Source organism: Pleurodeles waltl, chromosome 5 (assembly GCF_031143425.1).
Source record: "Pleurodeles waltl isolate 20211129_DDA chromosome 5, aPleWal1.hap1.20221129, whole genome shotgun sequence".
NCBI classification, from domain to species: domain Eukaryota; kingdom Metazoa; phylum Chordata; class Amphibia; order Caudata; family Salamandridae; genus Pleurodeles; species Pleurodeles waltl.
In genome coordinates, this window is record NC_090444.1 from 1,095,447,638 (window position 1) to 1,095,475,223 (window position 27,586).

General features: G+C 44.2%; 1 protein-coding gene across 2 annotated transcripts in view; it reads left to right on the forward strand.

Moving 5' to 3' along the window:
• The window catches only part of SNX9 (sorting nexin 9), an 844,750-nt gene that overhangs the window by 276,725 nt on the left and 540,439 nt on the right, over positions 1-27,586 (forward strand). The window contains exon 4 of one of the 2 annotated variants that reach the window (XM_069235304.1): positions 12,478-12,594. The exons of the other annotated variant lie outside the window; for it this stretch is intronic. Within the exon in view, the coding sequence (XP_069091405.1) occupies positions 12,478-12,594 (117 nt within the window). The remainder of the gene's footprint in view (positions 1-12,477; positions 12,595-27,586) is intronic. 2 annotated transcript variants of the gene reach the window in all.

Genomic DNA, 27,586 nt, shown 5'->3' on the forward strand with positions numbered 1-27,586 from the left:
CAGGGTTGCAAAGGTGGGCCGTAAGGCTGGGGACGAGAACGCACGTTGAATCACTGTATGCAGATGATGCCTTGGTGTTTGTTACAAACCCGGAACAGTAGATTCCACTTCTGTTACAAATGATGAATGACTTTGGACGGATATCTGCCCTTCATGTCAACCTTCTGAAGACGGTGTTGTACCCCATGGTGGGGCTGACAAAGGTTGAGGCGGCGGCGCTGGAAAGTTCTATATGTATATCTGAATTACCAGGCCTGCTCATGTTCGGCTCTAGGCTTCCGAGGGATACCCACTTCCTAGGTATTGCAGGTGTCGCGGATGTGGGAGTGGGCTGTCACGGGGTGCTGCGGAGGGCACCATATGAGCGCCTACTTCCGCTCCGGTGGATTCGCCTTTTTGCTAGAGTCACTGATGTACTAGACTTCTCGAAATGGCAAGCAGGTAGATGTTATAATGCTGGTGATATATACCAAAATGGCACATTTGTCACACAGGGGAGGCTGAGTCCTTCTTTGGAATTGAACAGGGACAATTCCTGCAATATGCTAGCCTCTCACGGATGGCTCGGGAGATTTGGACCTCCTTTCCTGCAGAACCACTGAATCCCACCTTGTGATCGCTCTTATAGACCCAGGATGCGATCGGGGTCTACTCTCCTGCACCTACAGTGCCATAAAAAGGGATAGACGGATAAATATAAACGGGACGAGAGTTATGTGGTAGGGGGACCTGGGAACTCCGCTTACTGATGAAGAATGGAATAAGGCCTGCTCACTAGTACAGGATGGGACTAGCAATGCCAGATTTACACTGACACAATTTTACAATTTGCACAGAGCATATCTGACACCGCAGCGCTTTCACAGACTATTCCCATCACGACTTGACGGATGTGCTCGTTGTCGCGCGACCCCAGCCAATTTCGAACACGTCACATGGACATGTAACTCCATTCTACCTTTTTGGCGCCAGATAGTGCAGACACTGAGGGATGTGACAATGGTGAACTTGAAGGTAACAATGAGCCATTGCTTCCTGGGCCTCCTTCCCATTCCTAAAAAAAGGGTGCAAAATGGTGTACAGATTTGTGCAGCTGGGTCTTGTTTTGGCTAAGAGGCGCATTGCAATCCGATGGGCAAACCCAGCCCCTCCGACACATGATGCGTGGCTGTCTGACCTCATTGAGTGGGCGACTGTGGAGGAAAGTCACCTCTGTAAGATACGCATGGATAAACACGCTGAGTGAGATCTGTAAGTCTGGTGTGATATGATCGAAGGTCTGCATTGGGAGCCTGTGGGGGGGACACCTCGGCAGATGAACCCCAATAGCGAAGAGCGAGTACCGACATGCCCGCTTGGGCAGTAAGCAGCAGTTGCGGATGTGTGGCTGAGTGTGACTGGAAGACAATATGCCCCTCTCTCGTTGGCTCTGACCTTTTTTTTGCCTGATCTTCTCCCTCTCTGCCTCATCGATTTGCCTATATAGCCATAGGTTGGGTTCAGCTGGCCCATCTAAGAGTCTCAGCCTCCCGAATACTGTTGACTGGTCCATTGGAATGCAACAGCTGTTCTCTCTTCATGTTTGAATCCAGTAACATGCATTGCAGTATCACAGTTTCATTGGTAAAATGTAATATACTATGCACTGTACTTGATATGGATAGACTTGCTCATTACTACTGCATTTAAATATTACACAGCTTGCGATGGACCATTGTACAATCACTACTATATTGCTCTCCCATATGTTCTGTATTGTAGCATTCTGAAAACGGCCGCATATGGTAGATTCCATATAGACTAGTTTCATATTTGGAAGGGTGAGATGAGATGTATGGTTCATGAAGTGAGACTATTGTACGGTGCAAACAAGTATAAGTTGTTTTACTTTTCATAAATAAAACTGGGAAAAAAAGAAAAAAAATAATTAAAACATATCTCATCGCAAACTGGCAGCAGAATAAAATCCAGCTACATTTGATTGAACGGTCCTCCTGATCTACCTATGTGACGCAGTGTAACAACTATACGTTTCCTTACATTCGTTGATAGGTGACACATTGGTGACGTGGCTTCAGCAGTTACTCTAAATCTGGGGTTAAACAATGTTCTGCCATTGCGTCTCTGCCTATGTGTGCCTGTCCATGGTATTGTCTTGCCACCAGTAACATTAAGGTATTTGGCAACACTACTCTTCTATCGCTTGATACCCAAACATCAACTTCATTCCTTTTGGCACATCTTGCCCTGACCCAACTTTGCTGTTCTTCTTTCTGCAAACTTTACATTTCCTCCTGTGTGTCAACAGCAGTAAGTAAGACATTTTGGCTTGTCTCATCCTTTGTATCACTGTTCCACTCTCCATTAAAGGAAGTACAACTATGGGCACAACACCTGGCAACTTCACCCGCATAGTTATTACTCAGGGTAACACAATCGGTTGACATCCTATTGTCTAGGCATTTCACAAAAGTAATTTTTGCTGGTAACTGTAATGCATTCAACAAATGGTAAATTGTGTCACTGTTTGAGATTGGGGAACCAGAAGAGGTCATAAAACATATCTGGGACTATAACTGTCCGAAATCATGAATGACAGCAAACCCATATTGTCTATCAGTGAAATTTGTCATTTTAAGCTGTTCAGAAAACAGCATGCTCTGGTAAGAGCAACCAATTTGACTACTTGAGCTGAAAAGACTCCTCAAGCCAGGAGGCTTCTATCACACCTGAGACTGTGCAAACTTCATAACCAGCTCTCAGGGTACCATCTTTATCTTTCAAACAGGAGCCATCAACGAAAATGGCAGTCTAAGGAAACATCTTGAATATCAGGTCTTGGTTTGGTGCACAATTCAGTCACATAAACACAGTCATGCTCAACCTCATCTTTGCGGTCACTTGCATTTTCAACAGAAATAGGCAACAGGGTTGCGGGGTTCAAAACTACATCTTTTGAAATTCACATTCAATGAGGCAAGGATCACTTGCTGATAATGGGTTAAACGTTAGGTATTGGTTCTTTGTACAGGTTAAGAAAATCTCCACTGGGTGGGGAATAATAATGTTCAGTGGATGTCCCATCACATTGCTTTCGCACTGCTCTGTGCTGACGCTGAGGGCAGGAAACTGCTTTTAATCAACCAGGCAACGCTGCAGCTCCAGGTTCAAGTGTGGCAGAAAAATAAACCAAAGGAGATGCACTCTCAGGTTTGGCACAGTTGCATTTCCATGCAACTGTGTCAAAACTGAGAGTGCATATCCGTCTCTCTTGCAACAAAACAAAGAAAAACAGCTCTGTGAAAGCACATATGCAGTTTTTATTCAATGGTACAGGATCAGTCACATCCTTCTATGTTAGCCTCTGGAAAGGCTTGGCCAAAAAGGAAATTTTCAGAATCCATGACGATAGTAGCCAACCGTTTCCAAAAACACTCGACTGTTACTGAAGGATTCATTTTCACGATTGCTGAGATTCCTTCTTGACACACTTTTCTCATACTTTTCTCAATGTGGTGGCCTAAGTACAGGACTTCTTTCTTGCAATATTGTAATTTAGTAGGAGAAACTTTATGGCCATTCTCTCCTAAATGATTCAAAAGGGCAGTGATATCTCTTCTGCATGCTTCTCTGGCATTTGACGCAACTAACAGGTCATCGGTGTTTTGCACTAAGATAAATGATAGGGCATTTTAAGGGACTCCAAATTATTTTTCAGGATCTGATTGAAAATTGATGGTGACTCCGTATACCCCTGAGGAGTTTGGCACCATGCCAAAACACGACTAGCTAATTTAAATGCAAATAAATACTGGCTTTCCTCATGCAGTGGTACAGAGAAAAATGCTTGAAAATGGTCAATGACTGTAAACCACTCACCTTCACAGGGAATTTGGAATAAAATCACTGCAGGATTCGGTACCACAGAACTACATGGAACAACAATGTCATTCACCTTTTTCAAATCTTGAACTAAGATTATTTCCATTAGACTTCTGCAATTATGAAATAGGAGAGTTGCAGGACTTCCCATGATTTATTTGATAATACCCTGTTCAGTCAATCAATCAAAGGGGGTAATTCCAGCAATTGTCTCTGGGGACATATTATACGGAGATGTTTTTGGATACACTGCATTTGGTTTTACTGTTATTTTAATGGGCTCAACACATTTAATGAGTCCTATTTCTTTTCCTGAAAAATCTCAAACTTCTGGAGTCAGTTTCTTTTAAATCTTTAGGCAAATCATTACAAGTCATCATTGGGTACAATGTGACATTCTGTACTTCTCTACAATTTTACATTTGTCTAAATATCTATTCCTTTTGGTGTGCAGCTGATGGAACAATTCAGCTTTCACAACAGATCCCACCCCAGCAAAGTTACGGAACTTGAATCACAGACCATAAATTGGTACTCCTCTTCAAATCAACCTATTTTAACAGGGACATACTCTGTTACAGAATTTGTCAGTTGCTTATTGTTGACTCCTACAGACTGGATTCTCTTTCCTGAATTGGGCAAATTTGGTACTTCAGCTGTTCTGACAGCGGAACTTGTAGCTCCAGGGTCAACAAAGAGTGAGATATTATGGCCCATAATATTTGCATTTACATAGGGACCTCTAAGGAGGCACCTAGCATGTAATCCTCATCATCAGAACTATCACAGTGAAATGTTTCAATGAACTTCTCATCACTCAAATTAATTAAGGGCAATTGTGATGCTATATGATTTCAAATCTGCATTCACCATTCAATTCATGTTTTGCTGAGACACAGTCACTTGCTGCTGTGTCATCCGGGCTTGTGGTACCTGCATCTGTTGTCCTGGGGACATGTACAATCTAACTTTAGGGTCTTTGAATTCTTTGAATTTGAACCTGATTATTACCTTGAGTCTGAGCAACTCCAGCATTCTGCACTCGAACATTCACTTTATTATATGGACATTCCCATCACCAATGGCTCAAATTTCCACACGCAAGACACAAATTAGTCTTCTTCAAAGGCTGGACATCAAGAACACCTCCTCTCTGAACTATCTGAACACCACATCCTCTGCCTCTAGACAGAACAACATTTGTCACCTTCCTTGCACTGCACTAGTATTCACCATTATCTACGAATTCAGATTTGCTTTCTGTGCAGCTTTCAATTGCAAAACCATGACTTTTTCTTTTAGCTTTTTCTGTTTCAACTCCATTTCACCACTATAGTATTTTGAATAATGTAGAATCTCATCAGCTGTTTTTTTCTGCCAACAAATCGGGTGCTGCTGAATCATCTTGCTTACGTCTGGTCTCAGTTCCTGTATAAATCTGAGCACAAAATGACCCATATCCTTAGCTTCTATATGCTCAGTATCACTGTGATGCTTGAACGCTTGCAACAATCTCTCATAATAAGCATGAATCAATCCTTTAGTCTCCTGGGCTGTTCTGTCAATTTTCTGAATATCAGTATCTTTCAGGGACACTTTTTTTGTTCAGGAACTTAATCACCTTGTAATACATTTTCATCACCTCTTCAGAGTGTGCACCCATTACTGGATCTCACAGAGGTTCATGTTCAGGCCAATCAACATGCACTTTGCACACAGTCAACAAATCAGTTGGAACTTCAGTGTCAAACAGTGTATTTAGATCTTCCCTTACACATTTTGAAAGTTTCACACATCTCTGTCTGCTTGTACTACTCCACAGGCTTTTCTCTCAAAATCGAGCACTCATTGGTGAATGATAGTATATTACTCATACTCCAAGGCACATGAATATATCCTGGTATTTCTCTCATGGGCATCATTTTTTCATTGCCCTCTGCCTGATTTTCTCCTGCTTGAGGCACATGTTGCTCTGTTTTCTTCTGATCTCTTTTCTTAGCCCATCTGCCTTCCCACTTACCTAATGCTCCCCATGTCTGTATGTATGTAATCAATTCATTAATATGCAGTTTAATTCCTGGCGATCTCATGTTGGGTTATGTCTTTTGATCTGAACTCTAATCTGTAACTTCTCTTCAAGTGTTTTGATTTCCCTAAATCCACATTCTATTTCTCAGCTAATATTGGTAACCTCTCATAAAGCTGTCCTCCACGTTGGGAAACATCCTTACACATGAACCGCAGTTTGTTTTCTGTGTAGGTTTACAATTGAGCTATGTCCAACGTTCCCAGAATCAATTCATTCAATTCCAATTTCAGTCTGTGTGTATTCACTGATCTGTCTTTCTCTCTGGTGTATCTTCTGTTCTGTTCTAGCATTGCCATTTCTCAATCCCTTTGCACCTTGTGGACTCAAACTATTTAACCAATCTGTCAATTGTCATGCTGTGAAACCTTGCAAACTAATATTTCTCTGGGGTATGTTTTGTGGGGTACTGAAATGTACATTTGTAATCTGATCTGAGCATGGAATATGGTGGGGTTCCCTGAGGAAACCTCACATCAAGAACTGGTCCTGTCCAGTTTAACATCTGGTTAGTTCTTTAATTCGTATAGGGGTCAAAGGAGATAAAAGAGAGGCTGTTTTCTCCATCTACAAATTGTTTGAAAATACTGATCTCTGTATACCAATTGGTGATATCCCAGCAGATGTAACTGGGATTTTAGGAACAGTCAGGACAGTTAGTGAATGGACTTTACTTCTAGTACTACCTGAAGCATACAAGGGCACAACTGGACCTACAGTCATAGGAACTATTAGTGCATCGGGACTCCTGAGACGTACCTAATTCTGAGGAATTGGCATTCCAGCATTCTGTCCTGTTAAGACAGTCCGGTTTGACTCAGAGTAACATTTGACATTGACTGAACTGGACTAAACATTGGTATTGCCTTATGTGGAATACAATTTTGAATGGGCTGATTCCCATAAGGCCTCTGCACTGTTTGACTCACATTTGGATGTGGGACAATTTGATTTACAACTGGACTTTTAACTGGCTGAACTGTGTTAACAGTTGTAACTGGTGGGTAGACCACAGACACTTATGTCTCAGAATTTACAGGTGTAACTGGGACAATCTGAGACAGATAATGTGCAACTGGAGCAGGAAGCACATGGGAGCCTACATTCTGTACTTCTTCCCCTCTCATTCCTATCTCAACTGAATGATACAGTTGTGAACGATTCATTAATAATTGTTTCATAAACGCATTATCTGAATCACTTTCATATATTACCGTGTTTTTATTCTTGCCTTCTACTGTCTGTCCTACTTTCTCTGCATGTTTCTTTCGAATCTTAGGTCTTGGACTTCTGTGACTTTCCTCTGAAATAGCTGGAAACATTCTGACTTCATCTGATATATCTGCTCTCCACATCTTATGTTCTGCATGCCTTCTAGCTTCTGAAAGTGTCTTCATTGCTTTCTGCATTATTCTCTTATTTAGCTGCCATCCTTTCACAGGCAACAAGTTCCCAAATACTTAGGGCTTCAAATTGTGGGGGTCTTGGAGGCATTCTCGTTTCATACATTATTCGCCTCAAATTGTCTAGAATTCTCAAATTAAATGTTCTGTGTTAGAAATAGGGTCTCCATTTGTGGTACAGTGGTTTGTACTCTTCCAAGTAGGGACCTTCACTCTAGTCAGTGCAAAGGAGCCACAGCTAAGATAACCCCTACTCACCCCCTTGGTAGCGTGGTGCAAGCAGTTAGGCTTATCTCAGAGGCACTGTGTAAAGTACACACACCGGACCCCCCCCCCCCCCCCCGCCCCCCCAGCATGAGAGCCCAGGCTCTGGCAAGTGAAGTCTTTGATGGCCCTGAAACGTCTTAATAGGAGGCAAGTTCAAGTCTTGGAGAACCTTGGATAGCAGGATGTAGAAAGTCCTTTGACTTCAAGTACTGAAGCAGCAGGCCAGCGCAACAAAGCAACATGCAGAGTGTAAGTCCCTCCTACGGCATCCAACCCTTCTTCCTTAGAGAATGCCCTCAGTCCATAAGTGTTCTTTGTGGTGTCTGAGGTCCAGTACTCACACTCATTTCTGCCTTTGAAGTAGGCAGACTTCAAAGATATGTCTTTGTAGTGAACAAGACCCTGCCTTCCCTTCCCTGACCCCAGACACACTCCAGTGGGTTGGAGACTGCTTTGTGTGTGTGTGAGGGAAGGCACAGTCATATTCAGGTACAAGTGTCAGCTCCTTCCACCACTTTAGCTCAGGAAAACCCATCAGCCTGGTGATGGGCCACCAGGCTATCCAGGGCACACCTCAATTCATTTTGTGTGACTGTCAAGAGCTAATGCACAAACAGCCCTACTGTCACCCTGACCCAGACGTGTATTTAGCAGACAGGCAAAGGCACAGAATAGTTAGGCAAGAAAATGCCCACTTTCTAAAAGTGGCATTTTCAAACTCACAGTTCAAAAACCAACTTCTCCAAGAGATGTAGTTTAAATTGTGAGTTCTGAGACCCCCATACTGCATATCTGTATGTGCTCCCAATGGGAAGTTACACTTAAAAGATATTTCAAGGCAGTCACGTGTTACCCTATGGGAGAGATAGGCCTTGCAATAATGAAAATCAAATCTATCAGTATTTCACTATCAGGAAATGTAAAACACACCAGTACATGTCCTACCTTTTAAATACACTACACCCTGCCCAATGGGCTGCCTTTGGCCTTCTTTAGGGGTGACCCTCATGTAGTAAATAGGAAAGTTCGGGCCTGGCAAGTAGGTGCACTTGCCAGGTCGAAATGGCAGTTTAAAACTACCCACACTGACACTGCAGTGTCAGATCTGAGACATGTTTACAGGGCTACTCATGTGGGTGGCAGAATCATGCTGCAGGCCCACCAGCAGCATTTGATTTACAGGCCCTGGGCACCTCTAGTGCACTTTACTAGGGACTTAATAGTAAATCAGATATACCTTTCATGGATAAACCAATAACCAGTACAATTTAGACAGAAAGTATTTGCACCTTAGCACTGGTTAGCAGTGGTAAAGTGCCCAGAGTCTTAAAGCCATAAAAAAAAAAGTCAGAAAAATATGAGGAAGATGGCAAAAAGTTTGGGTATAACCCTGCAAAAAGGGCCAGGTCCAACATTTCCGTATCGGGGAAAAGCTAGTGACAACACAATATAACCTGGAGTTCCTTCGGGTAGTGCCTCTATACTTTCTCTAACTGGAATAAATAATCTCCCCTAACGCACCCTTTAATGCTTTGATAAATTTCATTTTCGGTCCAATTCAATTAATTCCACAACTCGCGATCGAATCGGGGAGTAATTTCAATCCCTCAATCCTTTGCTCTCACTGTTCTCAGCCAATAACAACGTGGCACTGTCCACCAATACTAGCGCGGCTGCACACTAACCGACCTATACAAGTGTAACACAATATGACATCACATTCACTTCGTTCAACAGCTGCTATCACTTCACAATTGTCTTTCGCACAATCGCTTACTCACACCTAATGCAAAATATTGCAAGCAAAAAATAACAACCTGTCTAAACATTACGGGTAGGAATTCAAGCACTTCAAAGCTGTATGGGCTTAACTTACGCAACTGTAGCTTTCACAAATACACAATGAATGAAACTTGACCAGCAGTTCTCACTTCAGTTGATACAGATCCTTCATCAGCCTTGGATTCACTAAATATTAACCAACAACTCACGCTCATTCAAGGAAAACTGTTGGCACTGTCACTGATCTCATGACCAGTACCTTCCTGCAGAAAATAAATTAACTAGTGTCTTCTACACTTGTGCGTTATCCAGGGATCTTAGGCCATGACGGACCTGTCAACAACAACCATGGACACTTTTCAGCAAAAATCACCACGTGTCCTTAAGTACGATGACTCCGTAAAACACTTCATCACATTGCACTTCAACACAATCTTGAAGCCAAAGCATCGCAAGCACAAAACCCTATTTAAACTCATGCTCCGGTCATTTGTATGCACAACACTGAAACTTACATCAATCTTCAGAACAAACCATTTTGGGTGGGCGATCTTTAGCATGAGAAATTGCATGGGATAAGTCCTACATAACTAAACAGAAATGGTTCCTCCCCCTTATGGTGCGAAACGATAACTGTACTACCAGAACTGATGTAGTATTTTCATCCTTTGCAGGAATCGATGCTCTTCAACGTGGATGAATGTTTGGACCCAGTAAGTGGTGTGGTAGAGCCATCAACAGAATTTCAGCACTACCACAAACAATTTAAATACCATGACCATTGCGGCCACGGAAGGAAAACGTTAATTAGGAAATAAAGTTAATATTTACTACAAACACAAGCTCAAAGTCATGTAGACAATGAGCAAAACCAAGTTATAAAGGTACATAATCATCAGGGTTTGTCCAAGACGTTGAACTAGATTTTGGTGTACATTAATAAAAGTAAGCATTCAAGTAGAATGCATATCATTAATAAGAATATACGTTGCTCAGAGTTAATAATCATCAGTCACTTCAGATTAACAGAATCAATAATCATTAGCTGGATACAAGTCAATGGTACAACTAACCAAAATCATGGAAGTGCATATGTGGGGAGAAACACATGGGGGTAAAATACAAAAAGCATAAAAGGGAAATAATAATTTGGAGAAAGATAATCTCTGACTCAGATCACGAACTGAGTTAAGCAAAAAAAGAAAAAAAGGGAAAGCGTCAGCATATCAGATGCTCGGTGTGGAGTCTTCTGAAGGGGAAAATAAAAGGGTTTCTAAGTTTAAAAAGGCATTTCAAAGCGAATGACAGAGAGAAAGATACACCTCTCCAAGGCTGCAGCATTCAGGGACTCTTCATCAGCAGAGCATCAGGATCAGCAAGATGTCTGCAAGCATCAGGAGCTCTCTGCAAGCTGCTGGGTACTGCGGGGACTGCTCAGAATGAGAAAGATTTCTCATTTGTCAAAGAAATCAGTTCATGTCACATTGCAGGGGTATCTTCCAATAGTAATTGATCACCAAACTCCAAGTTGAAACACTCCAGTTCTGTGGCAGGTCTGTCATGAGAACATTAGCCATCTGTATAACTCCATGCAAGTTTGAAACAATTATACACAAGGTCAATCCATGCTTCACAGTGTTCTTCTGTCAAGTACATCATGCTACATTCTTTCTATACTTAAACAGTAGAGCCTATTACCAACTAGCTAAGCTTCTCATGAGGACATACCCTAAAATAAAGTATCTTAGGAAATGAATCAGCATTTCTAGCATGGTCACAAATTACAAGTTTCAACAGCACTCACTCATGCTAACACAGGGGAATTACAATAATGCATTTAATCAATACATTTTAGTGAAGCATGTAATATACAAATGTATAAATTCTGCATTAGTAATAATTCATTAATATGAGTAATACATTTCATTTCAGAAGAAAAAAGCTTTGCTACTGCATTTCATTAAGTACACACAGAATACCACTTCTCTCACTTTAGCACATATTATTAAACTCATTAATCATTTACTAATTATTAGAAATCCAATATCATTTTGAATATGCACTGTAAGTCTAGAGTCTAAATACATTATAACATCAATTGCATCCCTCTAATCATGTGATTAAATTAAAACGCCACCAAAATTCGAACTCTGAAATATAAGCAAGTGCACATTTAAATTGCATATCAGTGTAGTTTTCTAAGTTTAATCATTAAATTGTGATTAACATAAACACAAACTGTCATATTCTGAAGACCTTTGTGACGCAAAAGGCTCTACTAAAGGTTAGACTACATCATATTTTTGTTTTATTTTAGGGCCCTGACAGAGTGTTTAATAGAGCAATAGTTGTGCACAGCTTATGGGCAGGAACCTGCACCTTCTGGCTGTCTTTCTCTTTGTTATCGCTAATACACACTCCACTGCAAAACCATAACACCCAATTCAGATATGAAAACATACACCATCTTATGCTACATGATAACATTAATTGCACCTTGTGGGAAGCACGTTACGTTTATTTCACTACACTAACGCTGTTAATTGTGACCACACACACTTGCAGAGTCTTCTAGGGCTAGATTAGTACTACGTACATAGCTGCTGAATACTCGTTAAAAAGAAAACTTTGGATAGAAAGGGTTAAGGTCATGCAGGGAAATTAAATCTCTAAGCATGACTGTGCACATTAAAATGACAGTTGTTTTCCTATTGTGTTAACCATGCGCTTCCCCACAGCAGCCCTTTCGCCACAGTGTACTGCTGTAAACTCAACTCTCCAATCCTCGTCCAGTGCTATCCCGCCTCTCTCTTACAAAGTAACAAACCTTCAGATCTACTCAGTGTGAATTGGCGGCTCTTATGCTCTGCTATTGAATCCTGACCTGTGAATCCTGACCTGTCTTAGACAGGTGCAGCAAGACTCCCTGCTCATACCTTGTCGTGGTGCATCCACCTCCCAGCCTTATGTTTTAAATTGTGAGACTTTTCACAAGTGCTGCACAAAATTTAGGGAAATTGTCATATCATTGTAATCGCTTTTTTTCTTACTCTTTAGATTCTGGCAGATGGCAAGAACGGTCCCTATAGTGGCAGTTCAGCGGCAGACCAGGCTTTCTTAGATTCTCTCGTGGGCAGTACAGCTCAAGGTAGTTCTTCAAACTCCAGTCACCAGGTATGTCCTTGCTTGACCTGCTTGTTAACACAATGGCGAAAAAGACCTCTGTATACCATAGACGAACCATGAATGCTTTGAGTTAGTCAAAATGCAAATTTTGTGGCCAAAAGGTTTTACGGTTCTGCTTGCCTTTAAATAACATACTGTGTTGCTGCTCATTAACAGATTGTGTTTTTAACAATATGGTAATCTTGTGACAGAGTGTTTAAATCATTAAAGTAATTAACAGACTATGGGCCTCATTATGAGTTTGGTGGTCCCAAAAAAACTGCCATGCTAGCGGTCTTACAGACCGCCATATTACGAGTTACACAGGCAGGACTGCCGACCCCCAGGCAAAAAAGGCAGATCGGCAGTAGCGCGGAGGGCTGGAAATAGGCAGTTTGAACTCCGGCACTGATAGCACAGAGACCAACCACTGACCGTATTACAAGTCCAAAGTTGCAGTGGCAGGCACCCATTGTGGTCAGCCAATGGCAGTCAGAACCACGGTGGTCTGTGGTCACCAGAATAATACACAACAGCACATTGGATGGATTTTAATACATCACAGCTGATATACATTGCCACACTGGACAAACCAGCAAAGGGTGCTATAAAACACACCACTTCACACACTACAATCCTCTCCATTTACAGCGCAAAACACTGAAGCCAGAGCAAATTCTTCACCATACAGCACAGATAATAGGCAACACTTTTTTCTCACCATCTCTTTTCACACCCAGCACATACGTTTGTCCAGTCACACCCTTTTGCACTTCCCCCGTTGTATGTCACTGTCACCCGTATTTCTTTTTCCACCATGGCACGTATTAAAAATCCCCGTTTCACTGAGAGTTTAGAGTCATGGTGGATTAAATCATAAGAGTAGAGCCACAATTGTTCGAAGCACAGGCTCAGCACACTACTCTCAATAGGAAGATGGAAATGTGGGACAAGATAGGCAACATAGTCAATGCTGTAGGCACCACCAAGCTCACAAAGGAGGACATCAAGAAGTGGTGGAACAACCTCAGGGGCAAGGTCTGTTCCCTGGTCTCCAAGCACCAGCTGAAGGCCAAGAAGACTGGTGGTGGCACTCCCACTCCTCCCCTACAGATCTATCCCTGGGAGGAGATCTTTTGCCATCCTGCATCCTGAGGGCTTGATGGGAATACCTGGGGAAGTGGAGTCTGGTAAGTCACAACAATAGAAAATGTCACCAAAATGCTGTGTTGTGCATGCTCACTGCTCACCTTTTGCCACCTTCACTGTCACTTCACTTCACAGCCCAGTGTCCACCTGTCCAAAGACCCCTGTCTGGCATCTCACAATTGAAGTAGACTCACCTGGGAGAACAACATCTGTGTATAGTGTGTGTAGCACAGGGACTAATATGACTACAACTCCCAGCAGGCACTGTTCTCCAACGCCAAACAGACAAGTGTTTCCTTCTCCAAATACCCTTTTATGGTAACTCCAAGTTGTAGTGTACTCACCTAGGAGGAAACCATTTGTCAAGTGTGTGTAGTACAGGGACTGACATGACTGCTAATGCCAGGAGACACTGCTACTGTTACTACACTCAGCTTGTCCAGTGTCCTCTTCTCCAAAGACCCCTGTTTGTGAACTCCTAATTGAAGTGTAACCACCTGGGAGGATAACATTTGTATAGTGTGTGTAGTACAAGAACTCACATGACTGCTAAGGCCGTGAGGCACTGTTATTGTTAATCAAACCACCAGTACAGTGTTTCCTCCTCTAAATACCCTTGTCTGGTAACTCCATATGAAATGTACTCACCTGGGAGGTTATTGTGTGTGGTGTGTGTACTAGAGACAGTGACATGACTGCAGCTCCAAGCAGGCTCTGTTTCATTAACTCCAAACACTAGACCAGTGTTCACTTGCTCAAATACATCTGTTAGTGAACTCTCAATTGAAGCGTGCTCACTAAGGGGCTAAAATTGTTCAAGTGTGTGCACTAGAATGAGTGACATGACTGCAACTTTCTGCATGCCTTGTATCTGTAATTCCAAACACCATCACCGTGTTCTCTTCTCCAAAGGCCACTGTTTGACCATTCCCATATTAAGTTTACTCACCTGGGGGGGATAATATTTCATGTATTGGGGAGTAGTGAGAGTGACAGGACTGCAACTCTTAGGAGACACTGTTTCTTTAACTCCAAGCAATAGACCAGTGTTCTCTCCTCCAAAGACCCCTGTGTCTTAACTTTCTATTGGAGTGTACTTGCCTGGGAGGAAACCATTTGTATAGTGTGTGTAGTACTGGGAGTTAGTTACATGACTGCAACTCCCAACAGGCCCTGTGTCACTAACTCCACACACCAGCCCACTGTTCACTTGCTCAAATACATTCCTTAGTGAACTCTCAAATGAAGTTTACTCACCTGGGAGGATAACATTTGCCTAGTGTTGGGAAGTAGAGGGATTGACCTGAAAGCCAAGCCCAATTGGTCCTGTTTTGCAAACTCCAATCACCAGACCAGTGTCCACTTGCCCCAATGCATCTGTTAGTGAACTCTCAAATAAAGTTTACTCACCTGGGGGAATAACATTGGTCTAGTGTTGGAAAAAAGAGGGAGTGACCTGAATGCACGGCCCAGTCGGCCCTGTTTCGCTAACTCCAATCACCAGCCCATTGTCCACTTGCCCCATAGCATCTGTTAGTGAACTCTCAAATGAAGTTTACTCACTTGGGAGGATAACATTTGCCAAGTGTTGGGAACTAGAGGGAGGGACCTGAATGCAACTCCCAGGAGGCACTGTTCAAGTAACTTCAAATAGCAGAACAGTGGTCACTTGTCCAAAAACCCTTGCCTGCTCACTCTCAAAGAGTGTTTACTCAACTGGGAGGACCAAGATACAGATCATGCTCAACTCACAGATGTGACTGGCCACGTAGCTCCATCTTGAACTGCTAAGCCAAGATGAAACTATTGAGAACAGGAAGGACAGCTCACCCAGTATGCAACAAAAGTGATCCCCAAGGCCTCAAGATGCATCACCAGAATGGTTTTGGCAGCAGACACATTCACTGACCACGATTACTAAATTCACATATCCCACAAACTCCTGGGTTTGCCTGCATAACAATCAGCTAGGCCTCAAAATGGTCCAAGCCACATCCTACCCAGCCACTGTTTTGCCTGCACTGGTGGCAAGATATACATCTCTGCCCATCCTGCCAAGTGCTAATGACCTGCTAAATCCAGCAGTTGCTTGAGTTAAATGGAATTGGCATGCTTCACAAATGTCAGGTCAGTACAACCAATAGCATGGGTACCTGTCACAAAAGTGGTAACCTGTAAATCAACTATGTACACAGACTTTGCAAAATGTCACTGTAAACGGTTGGAGTTAGATGTCAGATTATAACCAGTAACATTGTATCTTTCACATAAACAGGTCGAGCTGCCATTGGGCACTCAGAGGCCACAGACGAGACTGCCACTACCCCCATGGATGAAGCTCTAAATGAAGGAGACACTCCTGGATGTGGAGGACGGTTCAGGCCCATCTGGACAACCTGGTCAGACCCCAACAGTGAGTCTCACTGTCTCCACATCAACAGTTCCCAGCCCGATTGCCTCGACATCGTAGGCAGCCATTCGCCCCCAGCTGGTGTTTCTAGGACAGTGGCAACCATTCTGTGCTGCCCAGTCCAGGATCCTGAGTCCTAGCACAACACCTTGGACAATGATGGTCCTTGTGAGAAATTGGGTTGTTGGTTGACTGGGAAGTGAGCTCTGGTCAAGCTACCACAACCCCTTGCAGGGTGAACCACAAAAAGTCACTAAATTAGCCTGTTCTTAACCTGGGGTAGCTAGGCATAAAAAGTGGTCAGGCAAACCTTAGAGGCAATGTGTTAGGCACTTATGCAGTACACAAGACACAAGCTGCAACACAGTGAAACCATAACACAATAAAAATCCCAGACCAGTTTAGAAAAATTTAGAAAATGTCAATACAATATTTGACACCAAAACCATCAAAATCCAATTAGTAAAACCAGCGGTATGATTTTTTTAAAGTTTAAGGTTCAAAATAGTAAGTCCTCAGTTTTAGAAAATGGCCACCTGGGCACCTTTAGCACTATAACCAAGGGTCCAAGAGAGGGTTGAGATATCTTGGTGGTGCAAGACTCACTAAGGCTGGATCCAGGTGCAGGTTTAAAACGGTGGGAGCCTGTTATGTCCCTGTAGCTCGAAAGAGGAGACCAGCTGAATTAGCCCTTGGAATCACGCCTGGAGTCCTGGTTGTAGGTGGTGGCATAGGGATCTGCAGCAGGGCAGGTCTCTGAAGGTCCCAAGCAGGCTCCAGGCAGCAGAAGCAGTCTTTCCAGGTACAGTAGCAGTTTAGCAGAGTGCAAAGCAGGTCGCAACAACAGGCAGTCCTCAGAGAATCCTTCCACAGTTCCAATAGTGAACTAAGGAGCAGGTCTGAGAGTCCCAGTTTTATACCCTTGTGCCCCTGCCCCTAGAAATTGGGAGACACTTCCAGAAGAGTCCTCTAAGTTCCAGGAATTCTCTGCCTCCCCTGGCTGCCTGCACTGACAGTGTAGGGTCATTAAGCCTATTGTGTGGTGGCAGAGCCCAGCCTGTTCAGTTGCATGTGGAGCTGTGCTTAGCTCCACCCCCTCCCCCCATCAAGTCAGGTAATGGTCCATTCAGATTTTGCTAATCCCCCTATTATGTGACTCTGAAGTGAATTCACAAAGGCCCAACTGTCAGTTTCACCCAGTCATATGACCTAAGGCAGGTTATAGGCACAGAGGACTAAGGGCAGGAAAATGCCAACGTTTTAAAAGTGGCATTTTCAAACTTGTAATGATAAGTCCATCTTTGCCATTAAAGAGGGTTTATCTTTACAAGTTCATATGTACCAAATATGACATATCTACTACCTCTGGTTTACGAATTACAGTGTATTATTTTTAATAGGGAATCCCCAATGTTACTTTATGGTAGGGGTAGGCCTCTCAGTAGTGAGAAAACAAATTTGATAGTTTTTTTCACTACTAGGATATGTAAAAATAAAAAGTGCATTGCCTACCTTTTTATTACACAGCACCCTGGCTCTGCACTGCCTAAGGCCCATCTTAGGGGTGACCTACATGTAATTAAAGGGGAGTTTAAGGCTTACCAAGGGGTTTTAAATGCCAGGTCAATATGGCAGTGGGACACTGCCTTCTGGCTGCAATGGCATGCCTGGGACAGGTTTTAAGAGGCTACTTAAGTGGGTGGCACAATAAGTGCCACAGGCCCACTAGTAGCATTTAATTTACAGTCCTGCGGTATATGTTATAACACTCTTCAAGGGACTTATATGTAAATTAGGTATGCCAATCAGATCATGTTGAGGAGAATGAGCACACACACTTCAGCACTGGTCAGCAGTGGTAAAGTGCAGAGTCCTAAGGCCAACAGAGCAAAACCCAGACAAAATGGAGGCAAGCAGACAAAAGGTTTGGGGGAAGCGAATCCTAAGGCTGACATGTTTAACAGTTGTGGAACCAATAGTAAGTGGCACCCTGTGGCAGAGGCATAGGCCCGTGGGGGGTAGAGTCGGTGGGAGTGATGTTGTGGGCCAACAGGGTGAGGCAACTGAGGATGCTCCTGGCCAGAACACCATAAACCACGTCTTTAAGGTCTATCAGGAGACCCAAGGTGTGATGGGTGTGGAACTTTCAGAACACCGGGAGGTCAAGCAGCTGCAGAGGGACATCCATAGGTATATGCTTCAACAGTGGGAGACAACCATTACCAACCTGGCCTCCCTAACACGGTTGTTCAGGGACATTAAAAGTACCCTGATCAGGGATCTTCACCAACAATCCACCCCTTCCTTTGGTGCAGCAACACCAGGTTCTTCATCTGTGCCAGGCACTGGAAGAGAGGCACTCTCAGTGGAAGATCCTGCCACAGACACCCCTGCCTCTGTAGCAGCAGATCACCCCCCAAGCAAGCAGGGACGTCAAGCAATCCAGGTGGTGCAGATGGCAAGACACCAACCATTGCTAGCAAGTGAAACCTTCCTAAAGGAACTCCTTTGTGTGCCACATATTCACTCTGTTGAATGTTTTTCACCCATCTTCCATTTCCTATGGGAGGAGTACACTGGACATTGGACTGACAGTTGTGTGGCTTCCACTCCAATGATCTCATCCACCATGACTGAACCCTTCACTGTTTTTTTGACAATGCACAAAATCACCTTTAAAGTGCAGTTCTTTTAATAAATCCACCTATCACAAAGTAATTGTCTGCTTGCTTTTGTTCTACATTTTGCTATGTAGAGATGTAAGGCTATGTGAAGTAAATGAGGAAGACACAAAATGCAAATGCAAGGAGGTATATTTAACAGGTATAGTGTCCTGGAAAGGATTACTAGCAACACACACCAACACATTGCTGCAAGTGTCTGGTCACACCAAACATTTTATTTCACTGTACAGCACATAGGCTGCACATAGGCTGTCCATATATCTGGACTGCCATAGGCAAGAATGGCTGAATCATATTGTGTTAAGATAGACACACCAAGGTACAGCCTCCGAGACCACAGAAGGAAGGGCCTTCTCGGCCATTGTCATGTAGCATAGGCAAACAGAGAAGTGAATGGTGTCACCAGCTTGAGCCTTATCACATATCAAACCAAAGAAATCAAACATCACACAGACCAAGGTCCAGACACAGGTTAGTACAACAGTCCTTGATCACAGGTCCATTATGATCCAATGACCTTGCATCTAGTGGTATTAGACAAACATATGCCAGTGTTGTGGCACAGGCACTGTGGGCTGCAATGATGAAACACATCTACTGCTACATACAGGTCATAAAAGAAGAGTGTTTAGCCTATGTGAAGGGTGAATGCCTGGTTTGCACTTGATGACAACATATTTAATGCCCACATGATCACACACATGATGTAATCAGCCCAACACAGCACAAAAAAACAAGTATTATGTGCACTTCAGACCTTCCACCCAAACACTGTTCAAGCTGCCTTTGCACAGTTCTCAAGCACCCCAAATCTGTGACCTACATTACCTGGAACAATCCATGTCCACTTCCTACATTGGAACAGCTTAACATACCTGCCATTGTCACAACCCTGAAATTTCCACATGAGGATATCATGGTAAAGGTACCTGCACTAAGAAAAAACAAGGACAATAGACTTGAAAACAACTATAAACACAAATCACATAGCAAGTATCTGGAAGGGAAATTACATTGCAATGAGACTTAAACAAAGCAGCTACGTTAAAGCTGGGGATATGTGATAGGCTAACTCTTCAAGCACCCTTTGGCTGAATATTGCAGAGCATTAGCTCCCCAGTGTTTTGCCAAAACACTTTACTCCACAAATTCTGACAACTACAGTTTTCAGTACAGTCACCGACATTACATCACATGACATACTTACACTCATGAAAAGTAGCTATTGATGAGATCTTCCCGCAAATCAGCTCCTTCCTCTTCACCACTGTCATCCTCACTTGGCAGTTCAGGAGGCTCACCCGGTGGCACTGCAGGCCCCCCTCCTCCACAGGACAATGTTGTGGAGCATGCAGCATGCCTCCATGATCTGACACTATTCCGGGTGAGTAGAGGAGAGCTTCCCCAGTGCAGTCCAGACACCTAAATCTAACCTTCAGGAGCCCAGAATCCTGCTCCACTACCCACTTTGTCCTTGCATGGGACTCATTGAAGCGGACTTCTTCTGGCGTAGTTGGATTCCTTAGTGGCATCAGCAACCACAAATGCTTTGGATATGCAGAGTCTCCTGTTAAGGAATGGGACATATGTGCAACAATACGTCCCTCTTATCTGAATTGTGGCGCAGACATTGCGCACACACAAACACAACAGATGTGACTTACCAACCAACCAGGCCCTCTCTGGATACATTTGTGACATCAGCTAGGGGATAGTGCTGTTCCACACAATGAATGATTCATGGACTGAATCCAGATAATGGGCACAGAACTGTCATGTATAGGTCCGCCAAACATACAACTTGGATGTTGATGGAATGGAAGTTCTTTCTGGTGTGGTGTACTTGTTCATTGGTATGCAGTGGGACCAAGTCAACATGTGTGCCATCAATAGACCCCACCACATGTGGGATGCGTGCAAAACCATTAGTCAGCCTTTACGTAGGGTAAATCTTCACGTTGGGGAAACTGGATGTAGCTGTCAGTTTGTTTCAACATTGCTAAGAGGACACCCTTCAACACCAGACTAAACATACGTTGGGACATACCAGCAGATAGGGCCACTGTATGTCAGAAGGGCCCTGTGGCTAGGAAGTGCAACACTGGCACGACTTGTACAATGGATGGTATGCTGGTTGGATAGCTGGCATCAAATCTCGCTCCAACTGATGACATAAGTCCACTACTGTTTGACGATTCAGATGGTAAAGACGGAGTATGTGGCGTTCTTCCATGGTCTGAAGATCTGGCAGTGGACAGTAGACATGTGGTTGTCGCATCCTCCCTCTCGCTGGGTACCTATATATGAAAAGAAATGAGTTCTGACATTAGTCATTGTGTCCCCATCTATATACATGATGCATGTTAATGATAACGTGACAAGACAATTTAGAAGGGGTGGACATGACAAACAGTACACATCACAGCTGCTAATAACACAAGGGTCACATGTGACCCCCTTGGTTTGCCACTTGTGTGCACATTATGTTTCTAGATCAAAAAAGTGAATCACAAATGCCCCTTGGAATGTGACTGGATGTCCCGACCTCAAAAATGACCTTTGACGGGGACGGACTGTGCCCTACTGTATATTGCCAGCTGTGCCCTGCAGCATTATACAATGCTATTTGAGTAGTAGGGCCTAAATGACAAGACACGATAAGCATGTTTGTGTGCTCAAAACAACATTTTCGGAGGTGTGGCACAGTTTTTGAAGCCTCTGAAATGATGGCTGCCTGACCTACTCCACTGGATATTAAGAACTGGCCGCAAAGGCCGGCCAAAGTCATAATGGAGGTAGGCGATTCAACCATGGCGGACACTGTCATAGGCTAACCTTGTTGCCAGTGGCAGTCGCGGGTCAGTGGCTGTGTCCCCGGTGGTGACGACCGGCTACGTTGCGGAGCTGGAGAGGCTAGTTAACAATGTCCTACCCCTGTATATACAAATCTGTTGTGCACCAGAGGAGCAGGTAAGTGCCTCATGTGCACAGTTCTCTCTGTATTTCACCATACGTTCCCTCCTCACAGGCTAGATTGTGTCCATGTTAGCCAGATTGTATACTTGTGTGCCTGTAGGTGCGGTCTGTGTGGCATCAATGGGAGGGTCAATGTGCAGGTATTGGTGGCCAGTGCCATAAGTTGAGTTCATTCACATTGTGGTGTGTATGTTTTTTGTGTTCCTAGATCCACCCTGTGTTGGATGCACACAACTGGGTGGGGTGACATTACAGCCATTCACTGACATCTTCCCTCATGATTGTTGTATATGTTAGACAACATGTATGTGCATGACGGCATGAGCTGAGTATGCATGTTGTATGTCAGGTGTGAGTAATGTGAGCTATGTGTATGTTGCCACAGAGATTTCTTCACACATCTGGTGTTGCTAGACTGTTTTCTGTAAGGCATGTCATCACGTTCACTACCCTTCTGGTTGCCACACACACCACATGCCAATTTGCTGTTGGCATCATAATGTACTGTAATGCATGGAAGTGATGGAAATGTAGTGTCATGTAGGTTCTGTCTGCTGAGCCTGCAGAGACCCGGGCCTGTCACATGTATCTCCCCTTATGGGTCCTAGCCTAAGCTGGCGTGGAGGCACTGTGGCTGTGCAACTGTGGCAATGTGTCCACTCCCTGTACCCCAGCAGATCCTGTCATGTGGGCAGCATGAGGCTCTGGTGTAATATGCTGCCCAGAATGCCTAATTTCTTCGATCAGATTAGAAATGGGTACAGGGGTGAGTTACTAATCTGTGACAGATGTGCATTTAGCATCATTGTCAATGTGTGTCTCTGACTCATGACAGGTCCCTTACTCCCACAGCCCTGTTATCACCTTCACACAGGTCATATTTGTCCTGTGCAGGCTTATTGCATAACTTACATTTCCACAGTACAGTCAGTGTTTTGATTCCTGGGAGATCATGATATGTGGCTGAGTAGCAGAAACTGGACAATGCGTGCTTTTGTTTGTTGGATGCCATCCCTGTATGATGGACACATATGTCCGAAAGCGTATTCTGTGGTACAGATACGTATCACAGAACCCCACCCCCTGAAGTGGCATGAGTCTGCATTTGTTATTGCAAATGTCCACACATGGACAGGCTAGACACTTTAGGTACAGATCATGCCAGTCCCTTTATTGTTACCCATGTGTGATGTAAGAGTTTGTACTCTGGCGGTAGCCTATAGGGACTGTATGCAGAGAGTCATTCTCACAGAGTGTGAATGTGTTGGTCCATTTATGCCTAAGGAGTGTGATTGTCAGAAGCCACAGAGGTGTGATGCATCTTAGTCGCTCACATTTCCGTGAGGTTGTTAGAGCATGTTCCACATGATGTCAGTAAGCTTGCTTAGTCATTGTAGGGCCTGAGCAGGGTGCTGGTTGGTCTTCAGATTGGGAAATAGATGTCTGTAGTCATGGCCAGGTATTTATTGGCTTGTATGTGTCACACTTGGGGAGTATTGACAAATAGGAAAGTTCTAGCTTGATGTTAATGAAATGTATGTGACTCAACCATTTGTGATGAAACTTGTGAACATGATCTCTTGATTTGTCTTTTGCATCTATGCAGATCAATTTGCATCAAAAGAAGGGGAAACAGAGAGTCATCTCCAAGAAGGTGCGGACCCTGGGGGTCAACAGCTGATGGAGCACCCACTGCAGAAAAAGGTGGGAGGCCCTGAGATGCTGGGCCAGGAAGATCGCGGAGGCCCAGCTGAGGCTGCCCTCCCAACATGGGAAGGGTTCCCATCGGACCATGACCCCCCCCCCCCCCCCCCATGGCCCGCATTATGTCAGTGGCCTATCCGGAGCTTAATGGGCGTTTGAGGGCAGCAAAGTAGCCAAAAGGGGGTGAGTGCAGGGCAAATTCCTGCCTGCCCCATTGCCAAGTGATTGAGTGAGGTTCTGAGAGCTCCCCCTGATAATTAGGGTTGAGCCTTGTGTCACACAATAGATGAGAGACTGTGTTGACATGTCATGTGTTGTATACTGATGTGCCTTGCCCGTTAGACTAGGGACCTAGGACAGAACCCTCAAACCAGTTGTTATACAGGGACAACACATGCTGTGTACATTGATCAATCATGTACTGTTTGTTGTTGCAGTATGTGTAATTTGTATGCAACAGATCACTACTTCTCAGTGTTCTAGGCCAAAGTAGGTGATGAATCACTTTCCTCTGCCATGTGTCTGGGTAAATGTGTATATTGGCATCTGCCACCCAGAAGCTAGTTTTCTTCAGTGTATGATGTGCTGGTGCCTCCCTGCAGTCTGCAATGTGAAGTTGTCCAACATACAAGTGACAGGGCTTACATAATTATTTGGATGCAGCTCTAGATCACTACTTCCCCTTAATAAGTGGGGAATGTCCATTGACATGATTTATGTGCTGTCACTGTTGCCAGCATTCCTTATGCCTACATGTCAGCATGTGTCCCTTTCCCTTCAGAAAACATTTGTAAACTGCACTTTCATGCATGGTTTACCTATGTTGTTGGGATGATGTCTGTATTCCCTCACATATATGTGCATTTACACTGTGGAATAGCACATTTGCAATGGGGATACATTTCGGGTTGTGCCACATACAGGAGTGTTTCACCTTTGCTTATTGCCTGACACATTCCCTCATGCGTCATAGCATGTCATTTGGAATGTACAACTGCAGTAGCAATGAGGGACCTGACAGGTAGACTTAGAGGTTAGAGCCACAAAGTGAATATCGTTGCCCTTGATGTGGCATCAGATGGAAAAGTGCACTGCACATGTGTAATGGTTAAGGTTTGTGCCCTGACTGTTGGCATGCATCATGGAGTGACTTGCAGTTATGTTTAAAACACGGTAGGGTAGAGGCATTCATCCGCTGACAGGCATCTGGGTTTGCATGACAAAAATGAGGACAGTGATGTTGCTTCCCATTGGGCAACATGTTGAGGGCCTTCTATGAGTCCTTGCAATTTCTGTGTCTCTCCAACATGCAAAGGACTAATGGCTTCTACTGAAGCACTCAGAGTATGTCATTGTAAGGGATGCCAGACATTAGTGGTGATTACCCTAGGCTGGCTGATTTGTTGTGTTGTGTATTTTGGGGACATCTTTCCCTGACATCTTGCACATGACGTCTACAGTGTTCAATTCCATGCCATGTGTGGCCTATCTGAGCAACATTAATACTACCTCCTTCACTCTACTGGGACAAATTTCACATGGTGAAGTGTACATTGTTGATATGTTTCCAGTGTGACATGGGTATTTCCATGTCACCTTCTCCAGGCTATTGTACTTTTGTCATCAACATGGCAGGATTTTGGAGCATCATTTCTCATTCTTGGGTCATTAGGTATGTGACAAATAGATGTGTGCATGACCTTGTGTGGGATCTGTTCGAATGCATTTGGCATTGTCCTAATATGACAGCAGGTAACTGAGGTAGGTCTGCTCCGTCGAGCAAAGCTTTGAGCGTGATGAGGCTGCCTACTTGTTGAATAGCCATTGTGATTGCACAACTTCAGCCATACAATTGTAGTTGTCTGAGATCCAGACTTTCCTGCAGGCAACTGTTGACAGTTCAGATGGCATGCATGCATATGGTATGGCACATGTATGGGACACTTCGGTGGAGTTTTTTGCTGGGGCCTACTTGACATCATGGTAATGTTTGCTAATAAGCTGTAGTTCAAGTGTGATCATGGACATGTGATTACCCTATTCCTCTTTGTCTGAGCAGCATCAGCACTGGCAAGAGGAGGAGACTGGGCAGAGCCAAGTGGGGAAGCATCTGGCCATGGGAAAATGGGTGAAGAAACATTGATACAGAGGGACCCAGTGGCCTGGAGGGTGGGGGGAGTGCCACTGGGGGGACTGGAACATCATCATCATCCTCCTCCTCATCAGTGGATTCCTCTTCCAGTGGACACTTCCTAGTGGTGGTGGATCCATCTGGGTATCCCCCTGCACGATCCTTGTCTGCCAACCCCGTTCTATCATTCCCCCTCCTTGATCCCACTTCATGTAGAGGTTCCCTGGTAGTAATGGGAATCAAGCGTGAGCACATGAATGTGCATGGACAATGAATTCTGGACTGCCCAATGGTTTTGAACATTTCCCATTTGGTTTTGAAATAAACCGAAAAAGTTGTTTCGTTTTAAGTACACATTTGTCCTGCAATTCCTTTATCACCACAATGTAGTTCCTGAGTGACTTGTGTTGTGTGCCTACAGTTGTGTGTGTTTCAGCTTGCTTGCAGATCCATTTGTTGTAGTTTGCAGTATCTCTGTGGGCAGTAGTGGTGTCCAAGACAAAGATTATGGGGGTTATTACAACTTTGGAGGAGGTGTTAATCCGTCCCAAAAGTGACGGTAAAGTGACGGATATACCACCAGCCGTATTACGAGTTCCATAGGATATAATGGACTCATAATACGGCTGGTGGTATATCCGTCACTTTACCGTCACTTTTGGGACGGATTAACACCGCCTCCAAAGTTGTAATAACCCCCTATATGTTGAGTGTATGCATATGTGGGTGTAAATGCATTGTTGGTGTCATGGCATTGTGTACTCTTTGTTCAGGTAAGTATTTCATTTTGTGTTATCCAATGTGTATGGTGTTAGACTTGTTCCCCTGTAATGGCTTATGTATTCACTGATGTGTGTCAGCTTGTGTTTTGTTTCTGCAGACATGGAGTGTGCACAATGGAGCTAGCTTTGTTTGCATTAGACTGTGCATGTGTCCATTTAGCTGTGTGTGTCTTGCACCTAGTTTCTGTAGAGGTATGTCCCATGCAGTTGGAGTTCTATGTGATTTGTTGAGTTGCACTTCCACATAGTGCAGATGGACATGACATTTGGGTCTATTGCTGTTTGTCCCTGAGACACATAGAGGGCCATTTCCTGTGTACATGTTTTTGAGGGGCCTGTGCAAAGTGATATGTGTCCCAGTGCAGCCTCCTTCCCAGAGTGTTCCTGATGCCCCCATCCCTATTGTGCAGATATTGTTAGCATAGTGCTCTTTGTCTATTTGTCTCTGTCTATTGTGCGTGCCTTTGACCTTCCATTGTGCTGTGATGTGTGTCCATTGCAGGGCTGTTTAATGGTAATGTTGTGTTCGATGGCATCTGTCGCTGTAGATACGCATGTTTTGCATAGCTCGCCATCTGGTGTTGGGCCGGAGTGTTACAAGTTGTTTTTCTTCGAAGAAGTCTTTCGAGTCACGGGACCGAGTGACTCCTCCTTTTGTCTCCATTGCGCATGGTCGTCGACTCCATCTTCTATTGTTTTTTTTCCGCCATCGGGTTCGGACGTGTTCCTGTCGCTCCGAGTTTCGGAACGGAAAGATAGCTAAATTCGGAAGATTTTCGTCGGTATTGTTGCGTTCGGGATCGGCGTAGTTAGATTCAACACCGCGTCTAAGATCGAAGAGCTCCGGTGCCCTTCGGGGTAATTTTTTCGATCCCCCGTCGGGGCCTGGTCGGCCCGACCGCGTGCAGAAGAACGCCGATGGAACGGACCCCGTCCCGTTTCTGTCCCAAATGCCACAATAAATACCCCTATACAGACCAACACTTGGTCTGCAACCTGTTCCTGTCACCTGAGCACAGTGAAGACACCTGCGAGGCCTGTCGTGCGTTCCGGTCCCGAAAAACACTCCGAGACCGTCGAGCCAGAAGACTTCAGATGGCGTCTGCGCCGACAGCCCACCGGGAGTTCGAGGAACAAGAAGAGGAGGGAACCTTTTCGATCCAAG